General features: G+C 43.9%; 2 protein-coding genes and 3 long non-coding RNA genes across 5 annotated transcripts; 2 read left to right on the forward strand and 3 right to left on the reverse strand.

Moving 5' to 3' along the window:
* The first annotated feature begins 133 nt into the window (after positions 1–133).
* LOC120709999 lies at positions 134–772 on the forward strand. Its single transcript, XR_005689802.1, has 2 exons — positions 134–432; positions 511–772. It is a non-coding gene; the product is annotated as an uncharacterized LOC120709999 (long non-coding RNA).
* Positions 773–4,805: 4,033 nt separating this feature from the next.
* Positions 4,806–5,867, reverse strand: LOC120710002. Its single transcript, XR_005689803.1, has 2 exons — positions 5,780–5,867; positions 4,806–5,660 (listed from the first exon to the last, which is right to left on the reverse strand). It is a non-coding gene; the product is annotated as an uncharacterized LOC120710002 (long non-coding RNA).
* A 298-nt stretch (positions 5,868–6,165) lies between these two features.
* On the reverse strand, positions 6,166–9,102 carry LOC120710001 (zinc finger BED domain-containing protein RICESLEEPER 2-like). Its single transcript, XM_039995628.1, has 3 exons — positions 9,046–9,102; positions 8,268–8,340; positions 6,166–8,163 (listed from the first exon to the last, which is right to left on the reverse strand). The coding sequence occupies exon 3, from the start codon at positions 7,327–7,329 to the stop codon at positions 6,181–6,183; it is 1,149 nt and encodes a 382-aa protein (XP_039851562.1). The 5' UTR covers positions 7,330–8,163; positions 8,268–8,340; positions 9,046–9,102; the 3' UTR covers positions 6,166–6,180.
* Positions 9,103–19,448: 10,346 nt separating this feature from the next.
* LOC120710004 lies at positions 19,449–20,777 on the reverse strand. The gene is made up of 2 exons (XR_005689804.1): positions 20,403–20,777; positions 19,449–20,304 (listed from the first exon to the last, which is right to left on the reverse strand). It is a non-coding gene; the product is annotated as an uncharacterized LOC120710004 (long non-coding RNA).
* Positions 19,898–23,865, forward strand: LOC120710003 (GDSL esterase/lipase At1g28600-like). Its single transcript, XM_039995629.1, has 6 exons — positions 19,898–20,260; positions 20,368–20,589; positions 21,406–21,554; positions 21,634–21,910; positions 22,640–22,902; positions 23,037–23,865. Exons 1-6 carry the CDS (start codon positions 19,987–19,989, stop codon positions 23,169–23,171), a joined length of 1,320 nt encoding a protein of 439 aa, XP_039851563.1. The 5' UTR covers positions 19,898–19,986; the 3' UTR covers positions 23,172–23,865.
* Positions 23,866–23,901: the final 36 nt, after the last annotated feature.

Here is a 23,901-nt window from a genome sequence, read left to right on the forward strand (position 1 = left end):
AGTTCGTCGCTTCGTAAAGAATCCCCGATACAACGTGAAAGGTGATTCTTCCCGCCGCATTGCGAGACTCGGAGAAGCGAGCAGATTTTCCCCTATACCCTCTTGCCCCGTCTCCCCTGCCCCCTCCCCCGACCCCCATACGCCTTCTCCCCCAAGACCCCCTCCTCCCTAGATATCTCGCCGCTGCCCCTCTACCGCCGGTGCCCCCTCTTGGCGCCCCCCTCTTGGCGCTGCCGCCGCTGTCTCGGAGACGCTCCGCCTCCCGCGTGGGGAGCCGAGCGACCGGAGCTCTGCATGCATGTCCTTGCATCCCGCGCGTCGTGCTCGCCCCACTGGTGCAGCTCGGGCCTTGCACCGCTCCTCGTTGGCCCGCCGCCGCCCGAATTTGCGCCGCCGCCCGGGGAATCACGCCGCTGATGCCAATGAGTCAAGGTGCGCCCACCACCCTTTTTTTCCCTCTGAAGCCGCCGGCCCCTAACTGATGCCCAGACTCTCTACATCGTCGAGCAGAACTGCCACCGGCCCGATTCGCGTCTCTGCCCTGGTCGAGTTGGATGTGCATATGAATTAGTTGGTAGGCACTGGTTTTTGAAACAATAGACCTTGTATTTCTAGATGAAAAAATCAGAAAAAGTTATATTCTACCAATAAAAAATTTAGCTTGATAATTATTACTTTTTGACAGGCTTTCATTCTATGAGTTCCCCTAGCTGTTCTAGTGAATCTGGAGGCACTTCTGAGTCTGAAAATATCATGGTTGTTGATGAGTCTAGTGTTGATGATATATTTACGATACTAATCTATTTGATCTAATAGTAATATAATTACGTAGTCAAGATACTCAAAAAATATATGATTTTTTTAGTTTTGTTCGTATTCAGCAAACAAATGAGATATCATCAGTCTCAAGGGTGTTTTAGATATTTTACCACTCAACTCAGAAAATTGACTCAAAATAATCATGATTGCCAAACACCCAACTTATTTAGACAGTCGATTCTCAAGACAGTTGGTTTATCTCAGAATTCTGATTCTCAGAAACAGTGGTCCAAAAAAGCAGAAACAAAGAGCCTTTGTGCGGCGGGTTGATTAGGTGGTAACCCCAGGGTTTAGCCCCCCGCCAAAGACGAATTTTTCTTTAGCTGCACGGACAAAGGCTTCAAATTACTCTCTGCTAGCAGCCTAGCACAAGTGCAAGTATGGTACTTGATATTTGCATCGAGCCAACGTTTGCTATTTTTGGTCAAATTTTGATCCAACGTTTGAACTAGCTTTGCAAAGTTTGCTTGATCGGTGAAAGAATCTTGGTGATGCCTAGAGGGGGTGAATAGGCGAATTTGTGAAAAATCTGAAAATTTCTTCGCAGCGGATTAGTCTGTCGGAATTTCCAACCCTGTGAGGAGAGTTCCGATGTACGGAACTTCCGACACTTTGAAAGAGTAAGAATTTGAATGAATTACAAGTTTCAAGGAGAACCTGAGAAAAGTGTTTGAATCAAAAGTTCACCGGTAGTTTCTAGAGTAACCTGCAAGTGGTCTAGCACAAAGGAACACTCCACAAAAGTAGATCGGGACAAAACGAGTTCAAAGTCAACAAGAACGAGATATGAACAATAAGAACTCGAGACACTCGATTTGTTTCCCGAAGTTCACACCCAAAGGTGCTACGTCTCCGTTGAGGGAGGATTCAAGAGACGACGCTCAAGAACCCCTATGCTCCTCACCCAAGGGCGACTGGGCGAGATCACCTCTCAAGCCCGAGGTCACTTACTATGCGATGTTGTTGTACAAACTTCCTGTGGTGCATACACACGACGCTCCACGTGCGACGCCGAACCGTCTAGAAGCAAGCTTCAAGAGTAACAAACGCGAATCGACAGGAGAAGATGCTTCTAGTGCTCTTGAGATGGGGGTGGCTGCTCACACAAGTCAAATGCTCAAGCTCACACTCAAATCTTGCTCTCACCCAAGCCCTAGCTCAAATCCTCACAAAGTTTAGCTCTTGGAAGGATTGGGGAGAAGTTTTAGAAGCTCTAGAGTGTGTTTAGTTCGCAGAGGCAGCAGCAAATGAGTAAGGGGGCCGAAGGGGTATATATACCCGTGGCCCAAAAACTAGCCGTTGTTGTGCCGTTAATGTGTTTGTTGGAACTTCCGACACCATATCGGAACTCCTAACGAAAATAAAACCCATTGGCCGAGCACCCTCGGTCGGAGGTAGCGTGAAACTTCTGAGGGGGGTCGGAACTTCCGAACCCAGGTCGGAACTTCTGGCAAAATTAAATCCCCAGGCCGAGGACCCTGGGACGGAGATAACAGCGAACTTCCGGTGGAGGTCGGAACTTCCGACCCCATGAGGGGACTTCCGACCTATACAAAAACTGCAAGTTTAAGTGCTCTTGTGAGTGCTTTGTGTCTCTCAAGGTTATGTCAGCATCTCAAGGGCACTTTGGCATCTTCAACCTAACTTTTCGCATCCCTCTTAATAGTACGGTGTTTCCTATACTCAAATTCAAAATAGAAATTTATAAAGGATCTTCAATGTAGATCTAAACACCGTCTTAATAGCAAATATGATGTCGTTCATTGCTTTTTTGCATTTCAATGATTTTTGAACCTGCTCATCACTTGATAAACGCATTAGCTCCTTAATTGTGCATGTCATTAACACTAAAACCAACATAGGGGGCCAAATACACTTTCAATCGGGTTAGGAAATGTTGTCAGATTCAGAGCAATGTACAAAGCTTACAAAAGAAGCCAATGAACTCTCTAAGGAACATTCAGCTCGAAAAAAGGATAGCAAATTTCATGAATTAGGAAACAAATTACAACCTCTCAGCAAAAATTCAAATTACATTACAACTGAACAAACTGTGGAGCCTTTTTGTTTAGCGGGGAATCAATTGTAAGTGGCTCTGTTATTATGAATATACTGCTCACCCATTTCAAATTATAGTTCGTTTGAGTTTTTTATCCTAAATTTGATCACTCATATTATTCAAAAATTTGTGCAAAATATCACTTTTTTTGTTGTGACTTACTTTATCAATTCAAATTCTTCAAAATAACTTAATTTGACTATGTTTGCATAATTTTTTTGAATAAGACGAGTTGTCAAATTTGAGGTCAAAGAAGTTAAACAAGCTATAATTAGGAACGGAGGAAATACAATTCAAAGATTAATCAGAGGACGAGTCACAATTTTGTGGACCATTTTTAAGTTTAGCTAAAACAATGCTGTAGTCATCAGCCCGGCGAAAACGTAGCGCCTACACATAGATGGGCGTGAACCTAGCATCTCCTCGTAGTACTCTGGGTCTACCTATACTCCTGGTCATCGGTCAACTCCTCTGTGACGGGTCCTATTTGTAATTATGAATAAGTATAGGGGTCAAAGTGAAAAATTGCACAAAAGTATCCAAATAAGATTCACATCACAACAAAACTTATTCTAATGGGTAGAGCATGATTTTAGAAGAATTATGAAACTGATTTCATAATTTTCAGAGATGTGGTTAATTTATTATAAGTTTTCTCAGATTAAATCAATTTCTAATATTTATAAATAGTTACTGGAAAAAGAAAAACACAAGGGGTGACGTATGGTAGCACCAAAGGGTGCCACGTGGCATGCTAACATCATCATGACTTCAGCCTGGGGATCGGTTTTGCTGAGGTCGGCATGGATCTTGGTTGCGTCGGCAGGTCAAAAGTTAAGGGTCCATGGGACAGTCTCAGGGTGTCACTGACATGTGGGTTCACATGTCAGTACAGGGTTTGAAATAAAAAGAAAAGAAAAGAAAACAACAGCTAGAGTCGAGGGCTAAAAGCGGAACCAGCCGGCTCTACGGCCCAACAGGCTTGGCTCTAGGCGGAACGGTCTGTAGGCCGGCTACGGCTACTAGCAGTGGCGGATTTACAGGGGGGCTGGAGCCCCCCTACTGCCTTGCAAACCGTGGACCCCCCAGCCCCCCCTAAAAATTTTAGCACCATTGATGAAGGAAGGGAGGAGCTCAAGGTAGAAGAAGGTCACCAGCCCCCTCTGTTCCTCATTCCTGGATTCGCCCCTGGCTACTAGGCCAAGTCTTGGCTAAAGAAAGCGGGCCAGCTTAGGGTTAGGCTAGGCGCAGCTGGGGCCTGTTAAGCTGATTCGTCTAACTAGGCCGGTGGCACGGGTTCACGGCTCCATGTGTCGGCTTGGTTGAGGGCTTACGTTAGCAGGCTGGCTCATTGGCAGACTTAACGGGCCGACTCAACGGATTGGATTGGGTTCAGCCCAATCAGCCCTCTCTCTCTCTCTCTCTCTCTCTCTCTCTCCCCCCCCCCTCTCCCACTGACGGTGGGGGCTCGCGTGTCAGCGTCACACTGGATGCCACAAAGCGTCCTTGGTTTGGGGTTGGGCGCATTCACGAGCACCTGATAGTCCAGGGCGTGGCGGTGCCAGCGGCTCCGGGTGGCGAGGTAGTGCATCGGGTTCTTGCATAAATGTGGGATGGGGGTTCTTATGGCTACCCTACTGGATGGGTCATCAGTGCTGTGGCTGGCAACAAGAGGGGTGAAGGGGAGGTGGCTGTGGTGCTACACCTGCTAATGGGTGTTCACCCACCCCACTCCCGCCCCTACCCATTGTCAGAGCAAATATTTTGTCACCCACCCCACCCCCGCCCAAATATTTTAAAACCCGCAACCCACCCCGCGATGGCTTCCAAAATCGCAGTTGTGGGTTAAACATCAAGTTGCAGGCAGGCGCGCCTGCAGGCTGCCTGCACCCCGCAGCCCACCCCGCGATGGCTTCCAAAATAAGTGACTTGAAATATGCCAGTATATTTCCATGAAATTCTCACAGTTTACAGGAACTTGGTCATCGATTTAAATCATCAACATTTAGACACATACAAACACAAATAATCACAGTACATGGCCCTTCTGTTCTAATAGGAAAGGAAAGCTACAATATTTTATCTTTTATCAAATGGAAAGCACAAGATGTATGATATCCAATGGGCTCCGCAACTCATCTCCAAAGATTCAATCCTGCAACAAAATATAACCAAAGCATCATCCATTTTGCAGACAGAATCATCACTGAAAGAAGAGTACTTGAAATTTGAAGTGACCTCTAACCAAAATGAAGAAACATGAGAGTTGGCATGCCAAAAAATTGTAAGTTCAGAACAAAAGCATGTCAAAAGGGGCATTTGACAACAGGGCAACAATAAAGTATAGAATGCAAGCCATGATTGGTTGATTGTTAGAGGAACTGTACATATGCATGGGACATAGTTCATGCTTGCCAGAGCATATGCATGGGACATAGTTTCAGAACTATAGAAGTCATTTGTCGGGCAATCAGTTAAATGCTTATAGAAGCTTATGCTTGGGGCATAATTTCAGAGAACTACAGAAGAATGCAGGTTACTCAGTTGTTTTTTTCTGTTGACTATTACGATTTTACTACGAGTGTTCTAAACCTTAATAGAATGCATACTGAAATTATATGATGGAACATTGTACACTGAAATTACATGGAAGAAAGATTATTTACTTCTGGGACAAGTACATGCCTGCTTATTACTTGCTTCTTCATCAGGAAATTACTTGCAGTTGCATGTAGCACATGCTGCATGCAGTCAGCCACAACTCACAATGCAAGCAGTGCACCTACCCATTTAGATGATGAATCTGTTATGACCTCAGTGGTCTCAAACCAAAAATCTGAAATCGTTTTGGCATTAAGTATAGACTACAGACATTATAGTTCAAAAAGAAAAGAAGATTACCTTGCATTGGCTGTTCATGGCATTGCACTTATTGGCAGCAAAACCAAGTCTTAGAAAGAAAGCAGCGGCATCTGAATACTTGTCACAGGACAAAAGATGGATAAATATAAGATGATTATGTTAAAGATTACTTGCAATGCTAAAAATTATGCGAATGCAATTGTATCAGTTATATTTACTGAGTTAGTTTGCTAAAAATTATGGACAAAAGATGGATAAATATAAGATGATTATGTAGGTTTAAAACATTTTCTGCTTCATTTCGGTTAACTGAAAAGAACTAAGAGCAGGGATAAGAAGTCGGACCGTGCAAAGGATAAGCTTCTCAGAATTCCCTAACTCACTTCATTGGTGGGATATGTGTACAACCAATCTTGGCAACAGACCAAAGCTTGAAGAGTTTATGGTTTCATTGAGCTTTGATTGTCACTAAGAATCCGACCGCTCAAGCTGAATGCAGATTCAGACAAAACAGTGCTGAGTGGAATTGCTAAAAAATCACGTGCCATTGCTGACAGCACAGGATACTTGTTGGAGTTTGTTTTCCACCAAGTCAGAATTTCAAATCTTTCATCTGGTCTCACTGGTGGCTCTTCTAGATATGCATCAAGTTCTGATTTTTCAATCCTAGTCCCTCTCCTCCGATTCCTGTATTCAGCAAATTCTTGTTCCAGTCTTCTTTTTCCTAGCACTAGCACTGGAGAACGGTTCACCATGCTTGTGGACTGTGCAGTTTGTGACACCACATTTGTTTTATTTCTTCTTATAACCTCTTCATACTTCCTAAAATACTTGCGAAGCCACTCTTTAATCATATTTGTGCTAATTTCAATGTCAATAAAGTTGCTGCACACCTTCTCATAGAAGAAATCAAGGAGGTCAAGTTTCTTTCTTGGATCAAGTATGCTGCAAATAGGAAGGAGCATATTGTAATTTCCATTCCAATACTTATCAAATTTCTTATCCATTGTATTTGCCAAATCAGTGATAAACTGATCCTTGTGCCATTCTGGACTTCTCAGAGTTTGATGGATGCAAAGCACATTATCCAGGAACATGTGGGATGTTGGATATCTATCAGCTGAGAACGTCCTGGTAGTTTCTTCATAAACTCCAAGGAATTCACCAATGGACTCAACTTTACTAAACTCAGATTTGGTTGGAAATGGTTGCTGGTTTACTGTGGCATATCGTTTCAAGACGGTCTTGTACTTTGCTGCCTCCATAATCATGGCATATGTTGAGTTCCAACGATTTGGAACATCAAGGACTAAACCAGCCTTTGCAGTAAGACCTTCTCTTTGAGCTATCTCATTGAAATTCTGGATACGCGCTGGTGATGAGTTAATGTTCCTAATTAGGTCTCTTATCAATTCTATCACAGCACTAGCAACATTCATACCGTCTTGCACAAGAATGTTGAGTATATGAGCACAACATCTAACAAGAAGATGCTCACCACCAAATAACATGTCTTGCTTTCCGCTTTCTTGCAGAAGATCACAAGCTGTCTTGTTGTTTGCTGCATTGTCCAGTGTTATTGTGAACATCTTCTATTTGATTCCATAGTCTGTCAGAACAGTTGTAATGGCTTCCTCAATAGCAACACCTGTATGTGGATACTTCACATCCTTAAATGCAATTATCTTTTTCTTCAAAACAAAATCAGGGCCAATATAGTGGGCTGTAACACAAAGATATCCCAACTTTTGGTTTGATGTCCAAAGATCCGAAGTGAAGCATATGCGAGAGCTAAGACTCTGAAGTTCACTTCATAATTCTATCTTTGCTCTCTCAAACTTAGCAACACAATCATTACGAATCGTTTGTCTCCCTATGCCGCTAAAAGTGGGTTGCAGTGACTCCATCCAAGGCTCAAAACCTTCATCATCAAACTTGTTGAATGCTACATCAGCTCTAACAATCCATGCAATCATCAGGTCGCGACTTCTCTGCTTATTAAAGGTGAATGGACCATCTGGCTTTTTCTTCATTGTAGCGACAAATCTGTTCCTATCATCACTAGGGACTTTGGGGCAGTACTCTGCAATGTGAGTTCTAAGGCTGTTTGTACCTGATTTCCTGTTTGCAATCAATTTTGTTCCACAGTACTTGCAAATTGCTTTTAGTGCACCATCTATCCTGACTAATTCCGGCTCATAATACTCCCAGATTGGTGCCCTTCTATTTGGTGTTTGTGACGAACTATTATCAGTGCTCTCACTTGTGCCAGAGGCCTCTAACTGAAGAGAAGACATTTGCTGAATGCTTATGGTATGCTGAATGCTTATGGTATGCTGACCTGGAACAAAAGAAGAAGCCCCAGCAGTCCTGCAGTTGCAGCAGCCAATAGAGTGTCTCCAAATGCAAAGCACCGGCAATCCCTGCATTTGGAGTATAGCTTATGTTAAATAACTTAATAACCAATGCATTGTTCTCTTCAATGTCCACAGTATCAGGAAAATCAAATGTTGGGTACAATATTTACCAGAAAATTGTCGGGTGATGAGTTCAATCCGAGTCGCAGCAGAGTTTTGAGCAGACTGCACTAGATTAGCAGCCTGAGAAATGAAAAAAATAAATGGTTCAAAACATAAAGTAATGGCAACAAGCCCACTATCAGAATAGAGCTGACCAGTGATGATTAGAAATCAAAGTGATGACTAATTCATGAATGAACTTGGCTGTGCAACAAAAAACTTGGTTGCAGGCAAAGGGATTTGCAGTGTACAGTTTCCAAAATGCAACAGGAGCTAAACACAAATTAACAGTACACTTTCAAGATGCATGGAGCAGCTTAGATCAAGTTATTAACCTTCAGAACAAAAAACACTTAAGAGATGGTTCAATTAGATGCCTTCCAATTGAAATGGCATAAGTTTGTGAGCACTGAAACCATATACATAACACCCTCCAATTGACAGTATGGACATGTAATGCAACACCCTCCAATATTCAGAGCTATAGTTAGTTGATCTAATTCCTGTGAGCAGCAATGTTGATTTGACCAGAATTTTAGCTGCAGGAAAAGCTGAATCAGCAACCGAAAGAAAAGGAACCATCCCCTTTGATTTTGGCAAGAAAGAAAGAAAGTGATGCATGACAAACAAAGTATGCATCTCATTCTCTCCTCTGGGACTCTATCAGATTCAGATGTGTCTGAACTGAACTGTCAAAGAAAAGAAGCGATCCAAATCGCTGGCACTACTCAAGGCAAGAAGGGAAGCTGCAAGCGAGGAAGCGATTCTGAGCATGATTGCACGCACCGGGCCGTAGGATCGATCGAACGAACTCCACTGCCGTGCCTTTAAAATTCCTCCTCCTAGCACATGCCCGCCACCCCGCCCTGCCTCCTCTCCTCTTCTCTGCAGCAAAAGCAAAGCAAAATAATACATGCACATAAGGAGCAAAGTCTAGTTTCGCTTTGTGGTATGTAATGGACAACAAACACATAAATGGATAGTCATAGTTGCGGCGAACAATTGTAGACAAGACAATCCAGCTTAAAGGCTTAAGCACAGGAAGAGCATCAAGTCAAGGTTTTTAGAGATCATAAATGGACTATACAGAATTAACAAATTTTCATTGTCAGATTTTATCTGTTGACATAACAGTACCACAGATTTATTCGATGCCAGTATGACATTGAAAATAATACATGCATAATTATTAAATATGCAAGTTAAATCTCAATAGTCTCACAAGCAATTCCTGATATAATCCTCCATAAATAAACAGAAGCTAAGAAATCCATAAAGGATGAAAGCCAAATTATTAAACTTCTTTTTGGAAAGTCCATTTATAGGCCTGTCGCCAACGTTGCTAGACCAACTCCATAAACACTTAGCCGTAACGGGTATCCAAAGTCCATCCCTCCTCCCCCTCACCTGCTTAGAGCAGCAGAACAGAAACAAAAGCAGGACAGAGGAGGAAAAAAAATGGAAAATAGATGTCATTTTCTAATCCGTTGGAATTAATAGCATCATTTAGATGGGGTGTCCAAATTCCTAGCGGATCTGGTATAGCAGCAACACTTTGAGAGCAACTGGCCATCATAAATCGTTCGTGGACTAAAGATGAAATACACAATCGTGCAAAGTGCCTGCCTGGAATTACTAGGTGCCGCATGGTTGCACGCCACAACATGGTACCGAACGACCACATCCCCCCACCAAACAAGGAATCAAAAAGGTTGATATGATGAATTGAAGGTGCCGTCATGCAACTAGTACCTGGTGGATGCTTGTCGCCGGATCCAAGCCCAGGTCGATCTGAGCCTCTGAGATCCCGTCGTGCCTACAACACCTCCCCCACAGATCTTGGCATCTTGCAAGAAGAGGAGGAAGGGAGCCAGTGAGCCGTTGAGGAAGATGAAGGGGTGATGCGGAGGAGATGGAGATGCAAGGTGGAAGAGGAGTACCTCGATCTGTGGACGTCGGAGGAGGGGAGGTGCGGCGGCGACGGCGACGGCGGCGGTGTCGCCTTCTTGCGGGAGCAGGACGGGGCCGATCTGTTTTCTTCCCACCCACCCACCCACCCCACTCCAACCCGTCCCGCCCCAACTCGCAAATGCAGCCCACCCCGCCCCAACCTGTTGGCCTCTAAACCCATTACTACCCACACAAAAAGATCCCCATTCAAAAACCCGCTCCAAAATCCCCATCTGAGCCCGCCCCGCTAGCAGGGCTATGCGGTGCTCACCCGTCGGGGCTGGAGAAGATAGGCTTGATGCAGTGGCGGGTCGGAGAAAGCGGATCGAGGCGGTGCCGTGTTGAGCAGCAACGATGAGGTTGCCGATCAGGCTCAGGTGCAGCGACCCTCCTCCTTGGCAGCGGTTTTTCTTTCTCTTTGCCTCCTCCTCTTCTCCCCACTTCTTAGTAGTGGCGACGGGGCTAGGGGAAACCCTAATAGGGCGCTAGAGCTTTGGCAATGGCCGATTGGGGGCTCTTAGCGCGACGTAGGGGCTCGGGCGGCATGAATGCTGAGGGACAGTCGAGGTGGCTCGGAGGGGGTGCGGGGTACGTGGCGAGCATCGCACGGCTGAAGGAGCGGGATAGGGTTTTGGGGGTGCAGAGCGGGCAGTCAAGGGCGAAGAGGGGGGCGACCGGTAGTTAGCGCGGCTTGTCGTGGAGTGGGTGAGGGCGCGACGGCCTCCGGTCGTTGGACAGTTAGTGGGCGAAGGAAGAAAGGGGAACAGGGAAGGGAAGGGTACAACTGATGTGTGGGGCTGACTCGTTAGCGGGTCAGGTGAGGGTGGGGAGCCAGTGGGGTGGCGGCGACCGGCCGGTTGGACGAAAGGCAGGGCGCGTGGGTTGGGTGTAAGGAACACCGGGGTGTCCGACCCTAGAGGGGGAGGGGGTGAATAGGGTCGTTAATTCGCTTTCTAACCTAGGGCTCAAACTACTTGCATAAGATAAACCTTACACGTCCTACACATGCTAGTTATGACTAAGGTGTATCTATATTACTCTCTACTTACCCCAAAAGACTTGCAACCTATAGCCAATTCTAATCAAACTAACTAGGAAAGTGAAGACACGCAAGATAGAGTAAATGCGGAAACGTAATACGGTAAGTAAAGAGGTAAGGGCAAGAGGGATGCAAACTCCCGAGTAGACACGGTCATGTAACGTGGTTCGGCTCAAACACCAACGTCCACGGGACACCGAGGCTCTTCCGATCACCGTCTTGCACTAGGCCACCAAGGCGCACCGGCAAGCAAAGGCAAGTGCCCACAAGACACCGAGTCTCGTGCACCGCCACCGTCTCTCTCGGTCACCCGGCCGAAATCCACTACGGAGCTTCTCCATCAAGGAGGGGGTCTCCTCTTCCCCCATACAAAGTGTCGGCACCGCTCCACACCAAGTCGGAGGGTCGTCGACGGGAATGCTTTGCTTGCCTCGGCAAGACTTCTCTTAAGCTAGCTCTCTCAAGAACTAAGCCTATACAAGTGCACAAAGCACTCTCTCAAAGCTTCTCACAAGCTAGATATGACACTAAGCTTTGCTAGGATGGTTGGAGATGATGATTTGCTTGGGCAACACTTCCTTCAACCTTTTTGGCGTCCAACCATATGCAGCAACCGGCCTTGGGGGGTATATATAGCCCACACACCCCAAAAGAGCCGTTGGGAAAGGCTGACAGAATTCCTGAACGCCGGTTGATCCGACGCTCTAGTTTTGTCATCACCGGTTCAACCGGTGAATGCTTTTTCCCAGCTACTAGCCGTTACTGCTCCAACGGCTACTTGATCAATTGTACCGACGCTCTTGAAATCATCGTCGGTTTAACCGGTGAGTGCACGCTCAAAAACCCCCGAAAAATAGAGTCTCTGGACAACTGCACCGACGCTCAATTTTGAGCATCGCCGGTCTAACCGGTGCTGAACCCTAGCCTTAGCTTCTGGATCCGTTGCACCGATGATACATCTTTTCCCATCGTCGGTTCTTCCGGTGCACTCTGTTGACTTGGTCTCTACTGAGCCCATGCACCGGTGAGTGTAATTTGCCTCACGTCGGTTTAACCGGTGAGTGCAAATTACCTCTATCTTGGTCCTTTCGACCTAATTTCTTCGGGGTTTTGTATCTTTTCATCCCTTGGACCTATAAGCCTGATAATGATCATCTTAACACATATATTAGTCCAAGTGTTGTGTGTGTCATCAATCGCCAAAACATTATATTGAAATGTTGCTTGAGAGGCCATTTTCGCTACAATCTCCCCCTTTTTGGTGATTGATGACAACACAACCAAAGCAAGCAAGATGAATTGCAAGAATAAGAAATTGGTACCAAATTGAAAAGTTAGAAACTACTTAGCTTGCTCGGATGACATTTCAATGCTCATTTTAAAAGCCACCGGCATTTGATTAGTCCATAGGACGAAATGCTTCTGGCTTGATAGCAATTGTGAAACAATGGCTTGTGGCCAATGTAAGACAATTGTGTGGTTTGAACCATATGAGCAATGAAAATTTTTGTACCTTTAGTTCATGGGATCATCATATTGCACTTCTCCCCCATATTGACTAAGTACCTCCCCCTATCACCATGCATCCTTTTGCATTGCATTTTCCATTCCTCCCCCTTGCTAATGGCATCATTTACTCCAATCTATTTGCTTGCTTTTAGCTTACATTTCTCCCCCTTTGTCATCAAACACATAAAAGCTTCATAACCACTAACAGCAAGGAGCATTAGTAGCAAAAGGAATTTACTAGTGATAGAGTGTTATACCCACTAAATTTGGCATATCTCCCTTTGTTTGAACAAGCTCCCCCTTTTTCAAAGCTTGTGTCACTTCTTATCTTAACACCAATTGTGATGCCAATTGTGACTTGTAGGGGTAGTGTTCAAAAGAAATTTAAACTCATGGAGATAGCTCTAGGTGACTACAACAAATAACACTTGTAAAGCATATTAGTCACACAAACGTAAGTTATAGAGTTAGCTCCCCCTAAATGTGTGCATTAGTGTTTGAATCACTTTAAAACAAATGTATGCACTTGTAATTCACATAATGGGGGATTTAACTTCATAACTTGCTAATCAAGGCATCATAAGCAAGCAATTGATATCAAAAGCATTTTTACCACGAATATGAGAGATATCAAATTGCAAGATATGCTATGAAAGACATATGCCATGTGAGAGAATCAATTAAGCTCATGTAGGTTACACCAAGATATGAATAAGGCATGGATAACCTACCATGTCAAATTTCTAGGAAGGCATATCAAATGAAAGATATAATAGTAAAGATAAGATCATGCAATCTTAGAGAGGCATTGAGCTACAGTGATGCATGAAGAATATCAAATGAATTGAGATCATCCTTTTACCTTACTCATTACCTCATATGTAGGGGAGGGGAATTTGAGTCACTAATCTTTAATCCATAACTTGGCTTTAATTCAACTTTGCATGATGCATCCCTACTCATGCATCCCAAACCTTGCCAAGCCTCCAAATTCCCCGTTGTGCTTGTTTGGCGCCTAAGTTTTAGGGATCCAAACCTTTTGAGAGCCATCCATGGTATAAATAATATCCTTGGGCACCCAAATAGGCTGGTTCCATCCATATGTTCTCCACCCCATGACATGAGCTACCACCTTGCCATTCTTCTTCTTTTCAAGTATGTAGTGGTTGCTCTTTTGCTTGTTCTTGTGGGTGGGCTTGGTGTACATGTATGACGCCTTCAAGTTTGGAGATGTGTTTTTCTTGATCTCCTTAGGCTTCTTGTGTCCCTTCTTGCTCTTGTTCAAGTTCTTGGGCTTGCCATTTTTTTTTTGCCCTTTGCTTCGCCCTCTTTCTCCTTGCATTGGTAGGACTTGTGGCCTTCTTTGCAACACTTGAAGCAAGTCACGGTTTCTCCCTTCCCAAGCTTCTTCACGCCCATGAGAGGGTTATCTTGAGAACGTTAGGCTTGCTCTTGAGTGCACTTTCCTTTGAGCCGCCTCAAGTCCGCCATTAGCCTTTCTACCTCTTGTTTGAGCTTATCATTTTCCTTAGCAATGAGATCATCACATGTTTCTACAATCACATTTTCATTGCAAGGGGTTAGATCACAAGAGGTAGATGCATCTACCTTGACAATGAGAATAGCACAAGAAATATTGCAAGGAAATGATTTATCCGATGATGATTCACTTTTAGATTCAAAGCTCTCATATTTTATTTGAAGTTCTTTATGCTCATTGTCTAACAAATTGAATTTGTTTAGCAAGTTCTCATATTTTGAGACAAATGAAGCATGAAGTTTTTCTTTAGCCTTGAGAGCTTTAATTTCTTTATTTTGTTTAGTGAGATGTTTTTGTTGATTATAAAGAAGTGTCATCATCTCACTAGTTTCATCAGTTTCAACATCGGATTCATTATTGGAGGAGGAGTTATCACTTACATCGTTATTACCTAGTGCCATAAGACACATGGGTGGTGGTGATGTCCTCCGAGGGCGATGAGTGGTGGAGCTCTTGGAATTTTTGTTGTTCTTTTTACTTGAGCTTTCACCACCTTTTTTGGGCTTGTAGATGGCGGAGAGAGCTTGGGGTCTTGACTTGTTCTTTTTCTTCGCCATCTTCTCCATCCCAACCGCACTCCCTCTAATGAGTGTTTTGTACCCAAGCTCATAGAGCTCATGAACATGCTCGGCAATCTTGCGGTGGTGGTATAGCACGGCCCTTGGATATTCTTCATCACTTGAACTTGATTCATCATCACTATCTTCATCATCCTCTTCTTCTTGTTCACTTGAGCTTGACGAGTCTTGTCGCCTCGGTTGGTGCTTGTATGAGTGCTTGGCGGCGAGACTCTTGTGGCTTGAAGAAGAGGTGGACTCTTGCTCCTTCTTCTTTGTCATCCCCATACTATACTCATGGGCGATGATTTGATTGATGAATTGGTTTGGTGTAATCTTGACCAAGTCTTCTTTTTGTAAGAGAGCGTTGATGATGTCATAATCGGGCTTGCGAAGGCTTCGGAGGATCTTGTGGTTAATTTCTTCATCTTTAAGTTGATTGAGACCTAAGGCATTGATTTCATTGACAAGAGTATTTAATCGTGAATACATGTCATGAGCATTTTCATTGGGAAATTGCTTAAAGCTACTTAGCTCCTCGCCGAGAATATGATATTTTTGATTGGCAACATCCTTTGTGCCCTCATGATTCTCGACAATTTGCTTCCATAGCTTATGAGTATTTTCATTAGCAAATACACGATTAAACACACTATCACATAGAGAAGACAATAGAATTGATTTTGCAATGGCGTCATATTGTATCTCGGCCTTAGTCTCATTTTTCTTGCCTAATTCGGTGACACGCCAAACATCATGCCCCGGGCTTGAAGGTGTGCTTGCATAAGCACTTTTCATCGTGGAAAACCCGTGCCATCGAAAAACGGAGCCCTATCGGTACTCATCCCTTCCCCGAACATGATACTCACTCGACGGTGAAGTCGACGGGTCTCCTACGAGCTTTCTCACAAATTTACCAATGGAATTGGCTAATCCTCGTAAGAGGTGTGAGACCATGCTCTGATACCAATTGTAAGGAACACCGGGGTGTCCGACCCTAGAGGGGGAGGGGTGAATAGGGTCGTTAATTCGCTTTCTAACCTAGGGCTTAAACTACTTGCATAAGATAAACCTAACACGTCCTACACATGCTAGTTATGACTAAGGTTTATCTATACTACTCTCTACTTACCCCAAAAGACTTGCAACATATAGCCAATCCTAATCAAACTAACTAGGAAAGTGAAGGCATGCAAGATAGAGTAAATGCGGAAACATAATACGGTAAGTAAAGAGTTAAGGGCAAACGGGATGCAAACTCCCGAGTAGACACGGTCATGTAACGTGGTTCGGCTCGAACGCCTACGTCCACGGGACACCGAGGCTCTTCCGATCACCGTCTTGCACTAGGCCACCAAGGCGCACCGGCAAGCAAAGGCAAGTACCCACAAGACACCGAGTCTCGTGCACCGCCACCGTCTCTCTCGGTCACCCGGCCGAAATCCACTACGGAGCTTCTCCACCAAGAAGGGGGTCTCCTCTTCCCCCGTACAAAGTGTCGGCACCGCTCCACACCAAGTCGGAGGGTCGTCGACGGGAATGCTTTGCTTGCCTCGGCAAGACTTCTCTTAAGCTACCTCTCTCAAGAACTAAGTCTATACAAGTGCACAAAGCACTCTCTCAAAGTTTCTCACAAGCTAGATATGACACTAAGCTTTGCTAGGATGGTTGGAGATGATGATTTGCTTGGGCAACACTTCCTTCAACCTTTTTGGCGTCCAACCATATGCAGCAACTGGCCTTGTGGGTATATATAGCCCACACACCCCAAAAGAGCCATTGGGAAAGGCTAACAGAATTCCTTAACGCCGGTTGATCCGACGCTCCATTTTTGTCATCACCGGTTCAACCGGTGAATGTTTTTTCCCAGCTACTAGCCGTTACTGCTCCAACGGCTACTTGATCAATTGTACCGACGCTCTTGAAATCATCGTCGGTTTAACCGGTGAGTGCACGCTCAGAAACCCCCAAAAAAATAGAGTCTCTGGACAACTGCACCAACGCTCAATTTGGAGCATCGCCGGTCTAACCGGTGCTGAACCCTAGCTTTAGTTTCTGGATCCGTTGCACCGATTATACATCTTTTCCCATCGTCGGTTCATCCTGTGCACTCTGTTGACTTGGTCTCTACTGAGCCCATTGCACCGGTGAGTGTAATTTGCCTCGCGTCGGTTTAACCGGTGAGTGCAAATTACCTCTGTCTTGGTTCTTTCGACCTGATTTCTTCGGGGTTTTGTATCTTTTCATCCCTTGGACTTATAAACCTGATAATGATCATCTTAACACATATATTAGTCCAAGTGTTGTGTGTGTCAGCAATCGCCAAAACATTATATTGAAATAAGGCATGAGAGGTCATTTTCGCTATACTGGGGTTAGCTAGCCGGACGGATCGAGCTCGGCCTTTTGGCCTGCTTGCGCAGCTAGGCTGGGCTGGGTGAGAGGGTTCAGTGGGTTGGGTTTAGGTGGGGTTTGGTCCAAGGTAGTATTTGATTTCAAATTTGATTGGCTCAATTCAACTTTGAAATTCACACAATTTCAAACAAAGACTATTCAAATAAATTTGAAACAAGGCAAAACAATAAATCTAAATAAAATCCAGATGACTCATACTAAAATTATAGACCTTAGTTTATAATAGGTTTTATTTTCTAGAAATTTGAGAGGGATAGAATTAGCTTTGAATTCTTCTATCTAATATCAGTTGCACATAATTTTTTTTAAAAATTGTTAAAAATAATATATTATAAAAATACAGAATGCTACAAGGCCAGATGCCTAGCAGGGCGCCGACCGGCTCGCCCTGGCATGGAGCCGTGGACGGCTGCCGGGAGCCGCTCGGTCCACGGCCAGACGCGGCCATCCCCGTCCGGTGTCTAGGCGAGCAGGGCAGATGGCCAAAAAAAAAAAGTATTAGCAAGGTAATAGATGCACTAAATATCCATAAAATTAATTAGTATTATCTAGTTATTATCCTAACGGCATGATTCAGATTTTGGCCGTGTTTGGTTGGCTGTGAAACATTTTTTGCGAAAACTTTTTGTCTTTTTGACCACTAATTAGAGACATTATATAAAATCTAATTACAAAATCACCTCCACAGTTATGGTACTGTAGCAGTTGCTGAAGCTAATAAAGCCTTTGACCGTACGATTAGAGGATGATTAGAGAAAAGTTACTGTAGTATTATTGTTGCAAATTATAGATTAATTATGCTCATTAGATTCAGCTCGCAAAGTTGCACCTATCGGTAAAAAAGTTTCGCAAGTAAACTCCGTTTAGTACTCTATACATATATTCGTCTTTTTGTGAAAAAAATTTCCTTAGCCAACCAAACACGGGCTTTGTCTCAAATCCAGATTTCCACAATCCATTAAAATCTAGCTATTTTAAAGTGTAGAATCAGATCCAAACGGTGCCTAAAGTACCATTAACCCGCAATCACTAATTTAATCGATTATTTTAATTTATTGCTACTCATCTCAGAACTGTGCTTGTGGTGTGCTGTGCTGCCGGCCAGTTCGAATGAGCACGCACGGCACGGCACTTGAGAGTCGAGAGACGGCCCCACCCTCACTGTCTTGCGGGCCACAGATCAACTCGGGCCCACAAAGCGGTTAATGGAATTGGCGCCACGCGTCCATCCGTTAGCTTCCACTCACGACGTTTATAAAAGGCAAAATAAGCAAAATCATCACTGAACTCTCGGGAAAAAGTTAAGTTCGTCCATGTACTTTCGTTTGGACCAAGTTAGTCATCCAACTATCAAATTTGGGTTTAGTTAGGTCCCTCCTCCAAACTGCCATCAATAACACTGTTAAATCAGCAAATGTGGCATGTGAAATGACCCATTTGCCCTCCTTCCAGTACCCTTTCCCCCACCGAAAAAAAACGGCGCACCGCTTCCCTTCACTAGGGGTGGGCAAATTTAACCGAAACCGAAGAACCGAACCGAAAGAACCGGAACCGAAACCGAAATAACCGGAACCGAAAAATTCGGTTCCTTGTTCGGTTCCAGATATTGAAGAACCGAAATAACCGAAAAAAATTCGGTTCCTACCCTCGGGTAACCGAATTAACCGAAAGAACCGAATTACATAAACTTTGCATTTTGTAAGAGTATATTTAGTTTACATGTGATGTATCATACTTCAATTGCCATGTATTTCTCTTACTATATTGTTATTGTTCTCTTCTCAATTATTATTCTCTAAAGTAGAGGAAGTATTGTCTAAATTTGCTATAGAACATGTATATTTTTCTTGTTATCTTAGCTTTCGGTAAAAAAATTCGGTTAGTTCGGTTAGAACCGAAACCGAACCGAAAGAACCGAGAACCGAAATACTCGGTTCCTGAAATTTCTTGGAACCGATCGGTTCCTATTTTCTAGGAACCGAATTTCTTCGAAAACCGAAGAACCGAACCGAACCAACCGAAGAACCGAATGCCCACCCCTACCCTTCACGCAGTTCGTAGGCCTCTTATCTGCTCAGGTTCAGTCACGCACGGACGCATACAGGTACAAGGTACATGTTAGTAGCATATTTTTTCTTTTTCTTCCTGTAATAATAATCCGTACATAGGACCACAACCATTAAAAATTAAGACACTCTTTCTTGTGCACGGCATACAGGTACAAGGTACATGAAGAATTTGCTGAAAAGCAGACTACACAAAAAGACATGCTGATTTTGCAGATACATTAGGGTGAAGGGAAGCGGTGCGCCGTCTTTTTTTTTCGGTGGGGAAAGGATACTGGAAGAAGGGCAAATGAGTCATTTTACATGTCACGTTTGCTGATTTAACAGTGTTATTGACGGCAGTTTGGAGAAGGAACCTAACTGAACCCAAATTTGACAGTTAGAGGACTAAATTGGCCCAAACAAAAGTACACGGACGAACTCGATAGTTGGAGGATTAAATTTGCCCAAATAAAAGTACAATGACGAATTTGACCCTTTGTCAAAAGTTCCGAGATAATTTTGCCTATTTTGCATTTATAAAAGCAGAGGGGGTAGCCTTCTTCTTTCCTTCCCCAAATCAAACTTCTCGAAAATTGGGTTCAATTTCTTCTACGGCCGCCTCCACCTCGAACAGCGCGGACCGAGGAGACCCCCCGGGAAAGAGAGGCCATGGCTTCCTCTGCCCCGGGGAGAGCAGGAAGAAGGGTGACCTCACCTGCGGCGGCGGCTGTTTTGCTAATGGTACTTGCTGGGGCGGAGCCGGCGGCGGCGTGCTACCCGCGCTTGTTCAGCTTCGGGGACTCGCTGGCCGACACGGGCAACTTCCCCTTCTACTACGGCAACAACTCCGGCGAGCCCGCGCTCCGGCCGCCCTACGGCGAGACATTCTTCCGCCGCGCCACCGGGCGCTTCTCCAACGGCCGCCTCATCCTCGACTTCATCGGTACGCTACACATGCCGATCGATGGATCGTTCCATCAATTTATCCTGCGTAGTAGTAGCAGTGCCGATTTGAAATTTGGGAGCTCGGGATTTCGCGTGCGATTGCAGCGGACACGATGGGGCTCCCGTTCGTGCGGCCGTACCTGAGCGGGCGGCGCGCGGAGGACTTCGCGTGCGGGGCCAACTTCGCGGTGGGCGGCGCCACGGCGCTCGGCCCGGACTTCTTCCGCGACAGGGGTTTCAACATCGGCGACGGGAGGGTGCACCTCGATTTGGAGATGAAGTGGTTCCGCAACCTGCTCGACCTCCTCTGCCCCGGCGGCCGCTCCGGTATGGCTGTTCCCTTTTACCTTCTCCAACTCCATCCCCTCTCTTTGACCTGACCTTTTCAGTTCCGCTGCTACCAAATCCTAATGGTAAATGGGGAAAGTAGCATGTAGCAAATTAACAAAATTTGAGTAACAAATCTAGAAGGTGCGGTGCAAAGTGGTTTGGCGATGGTGCGCTTGAAAGGTGCGCGTGCGATGCAAAGGTGTTGGACAGGAAACACTAGGAATATGTCATTTTGCGGCATCTTGATTTATGAAAAACAAAACTATGCTTTCAAATCCAAAAAGAAGAAATAGACCAGTGAATGGGATATAGGCTAAATAATTCATCACTGATGCCACCAACAACAAACAGAAGATTAGTTGGATGGTATCAGTTCAATACTAACTAGGCTATCCATACCAATCATTGTCGAAAATCTGAACTGAAATTGGAGCCTAAAAGTAGTACTACTATCAGCAGAGACGTGAGCAAACATTCTATTGCTTCATTTTCTTTTGGCACCTCAAATAATCGTCGCGTTACAGTTCCCCAATGACAAGTACTTGTTTTTGAATAAAATCACAGTTATCAACTCCATTCAGCAAAATACGTCTACTGTCACGTGACATAACCTGCTAGAACAAGCAATCGATTGATCTGCTAACAGGTGCAACTACTTCGATAAATCTGACTAGTAATGCTACCAAAATTCAGTAGAATAGTAAATTGCTGCAACCATGTCAATGCTCAACTACTACAGAATGCTTTAGTTCTATCTCTCCCTTAGGTGTGATTTTTACATGCTAATAATTCTTAAACCTGTTTACTGCACAGGTTGCTTAGACATGATGAGCCAATCCCTTTTCTTGGTTGGAGAAATTGGGGGCAATGATTACAACCTACCTCTTCTCTCCAGAGTACCAATTGAGAAGATCCGCTCCTTCACACCAAGTGTTGTTGCCAAAATTTCTTCTACAATCACCGTGAGCATCTATGTTACTGTAGATTCTGTTCCTTCTGGCATTGTCTATAGATAGTTATGCAAATGAGTGGAGTTTGCAGGAATTGATTGGGCTAGGAGCGAAGACTCTGGTTGTTCCAGGGAACCTCCCAATTGGCTGTGTCCCAAGATATCTCTCGATTTTCAGGAGCGATAACAAAGAAGATTATGAGCCAGAGAGTGGTTGTCTCAGGTGGATGAACGAGTTCTCAGAGTACCACAACAAGCTTCTAGTAGAGGAGCTGGAGAAGCTGCGCAAACTTCATCCTGGTGTATCCATCATCTACGCTGACTATTATGGAGCTGCAATGGAAATTTTCCTTTCCCCTGAACGATTTGGTGAGTTAATATATTCGTCTTGTACTCCCTACTACTAAATCTGTTTTTGTATACTAGGAAGCGGTTTTTAGACAAGGAACTAATGCACACTTACTGATGCATCTTAAGAATGCAATGCATTTTCTATTCTATGTTCATAAAAAAACAAAACGTCCTTTTCAGATTGGAATTGTGTGGAAAGTTGATGGTAGACCTTTTGGTTCCTGCTTATGCTTTTCAGAAAAGAATCCTAAAAAAATCGAACGCGCAGGAGAACTGCGCATCAATATATTCAGAAAAGAATCCTAAGTGGAGCTGTATATTAATATCTCCTGACTAAACAGAAATACAAAAATCTAGCCATGGGGAAAATGCAATTTGATGGCCAACAAGGTTTCTAGTGAAATACCTGAATTTCCATCATGTATTATCATGTACAACTTGAATTAGTCAGCTAACACAAGTGGATTATATCAGTTAACATCATTTAGCATTCTCTTCTACTTTTATTCAGTATCTGCATTGTTATAATGGTTCAAATACTGTATGTGCAATACCTATAAACATAAATTTAAATTGAGTTTCAGATTTCACAAGTTTGGTTTCACTAAATAAACTGTTTAAGGTATATGCCTTAGAAAATCCAAGATAAAAGGGGCATAGTATCATTAAAAACATGTAGTACCATTTTGAAAAACAATTTGAGTTCTTGGTGATGCCTTGGTTAACGTTGCCATGACTGGGGTTTAGGTATCGAGGAACCTTTGGTGGCTTGCTGCGGTGGAGAAGGAAGCCACGGTGTGTCTCCAGCTGTAGCCTGTGGATATGGGGAATACAAGGTGTGTGATAACCCAGATAAATATGGTTCATGGGATGGTTTCCATCCATCGGAAGCTGCATACAAGGCCATTGCAATGGGCCTCCTTCGAGGAACATACACACAACCGTCAATTGCTTCCACCACCAGTTCGTGTCCAAAGCTTACTGAGCTAGCCTCCTCTGTTGAATACAAGGTTCTCTACGATTTATAGTTTTGTAGCTACATTCAGTTTTGACTGTTACAGAAATACATGTGTTTAAATATTTTTTGGGACTCAGACAGTATGGTTAAAGATGTAATGATTTTGATATTTTTGCCTGATTACAGAGCCGCGGTACTGTACTGCACTTCACGGCTGTTGCCCAAGTAATTGGTTGGGTTTTGTTTTACCTTCTTTTTTTAGTCACAGATTACCATTGTTCCTCTACTGCTGCTCAAGTTGTGTCTTCTTTGTCGTTTTAGATTTTATATATATAGTACTACTAGAGAAGCGTCCTCTCTTCTGTATAGAGCTAGAGCTAGAGCTCGCCGTTATGAGGGGAGTATTTAACAGCTTGCTATCCTGATTGGATGAGTGGTGAACAATTTGCCACTGTCAGTTATTCACATAACCCATTATTATAAGGAAAGGGTACAGATTCTTTGATCATCTTGGCTGGTTCAATGGAGATGTTATCTATTTCCTCCGTCCCTAAATTTGTGAGTTTGTTGCAGGTCAAACTATCCTATGTGTGACCAAATTTATATAACAATAATATTAACAACAAACTATCCTAAATATATTATTAAATCTATTTTTTGTAGTTTACTTCTTTGATGCAGTAGATGCCAGTACTGTTCTTTATTTAACGGATCAAACCTAGGATAGTTCGACTTAGGTTAGAATCAGAAAGAAGTACTTGTATCGAAGTATGACGTTGCATTCGTTTCTGTTTCTTATTTTCTTGTAAGTGACAAGGAAAAATCTACGCACAGTTGCAAGCTAATGATTTTTTGCGAGGCAGCTACGAAGAAAGTTCAGCACCTGACAATGCCGGGGCGTCCTCCTTTCTCTCCTAATCGGTTATTAGTTATGTTCATAATCAGACCCATCACTAATAAAAGCATGCTTGTTTTGCACTATTCCAATCCCATCCAAAGTCCCCCCCCCCCACCCCACCCCAAAAAAAAACCTGGATTTCCTTCTATCATC

This window comes from Panicum virgatum, chromosome 5K (genome assembly GCF_016808335.1).
Source record: "Panicum virgatum strain AP13 chromosome 5K, P.virgatum_v5, whole genome shotgun sequence".
NCBI classification, from domain to species: Eukaryota; Viridiplantae; Streptophyta; class Magnoliopsida; order Poales; family Poaceae; genus Panicum; species Panicum virgatum.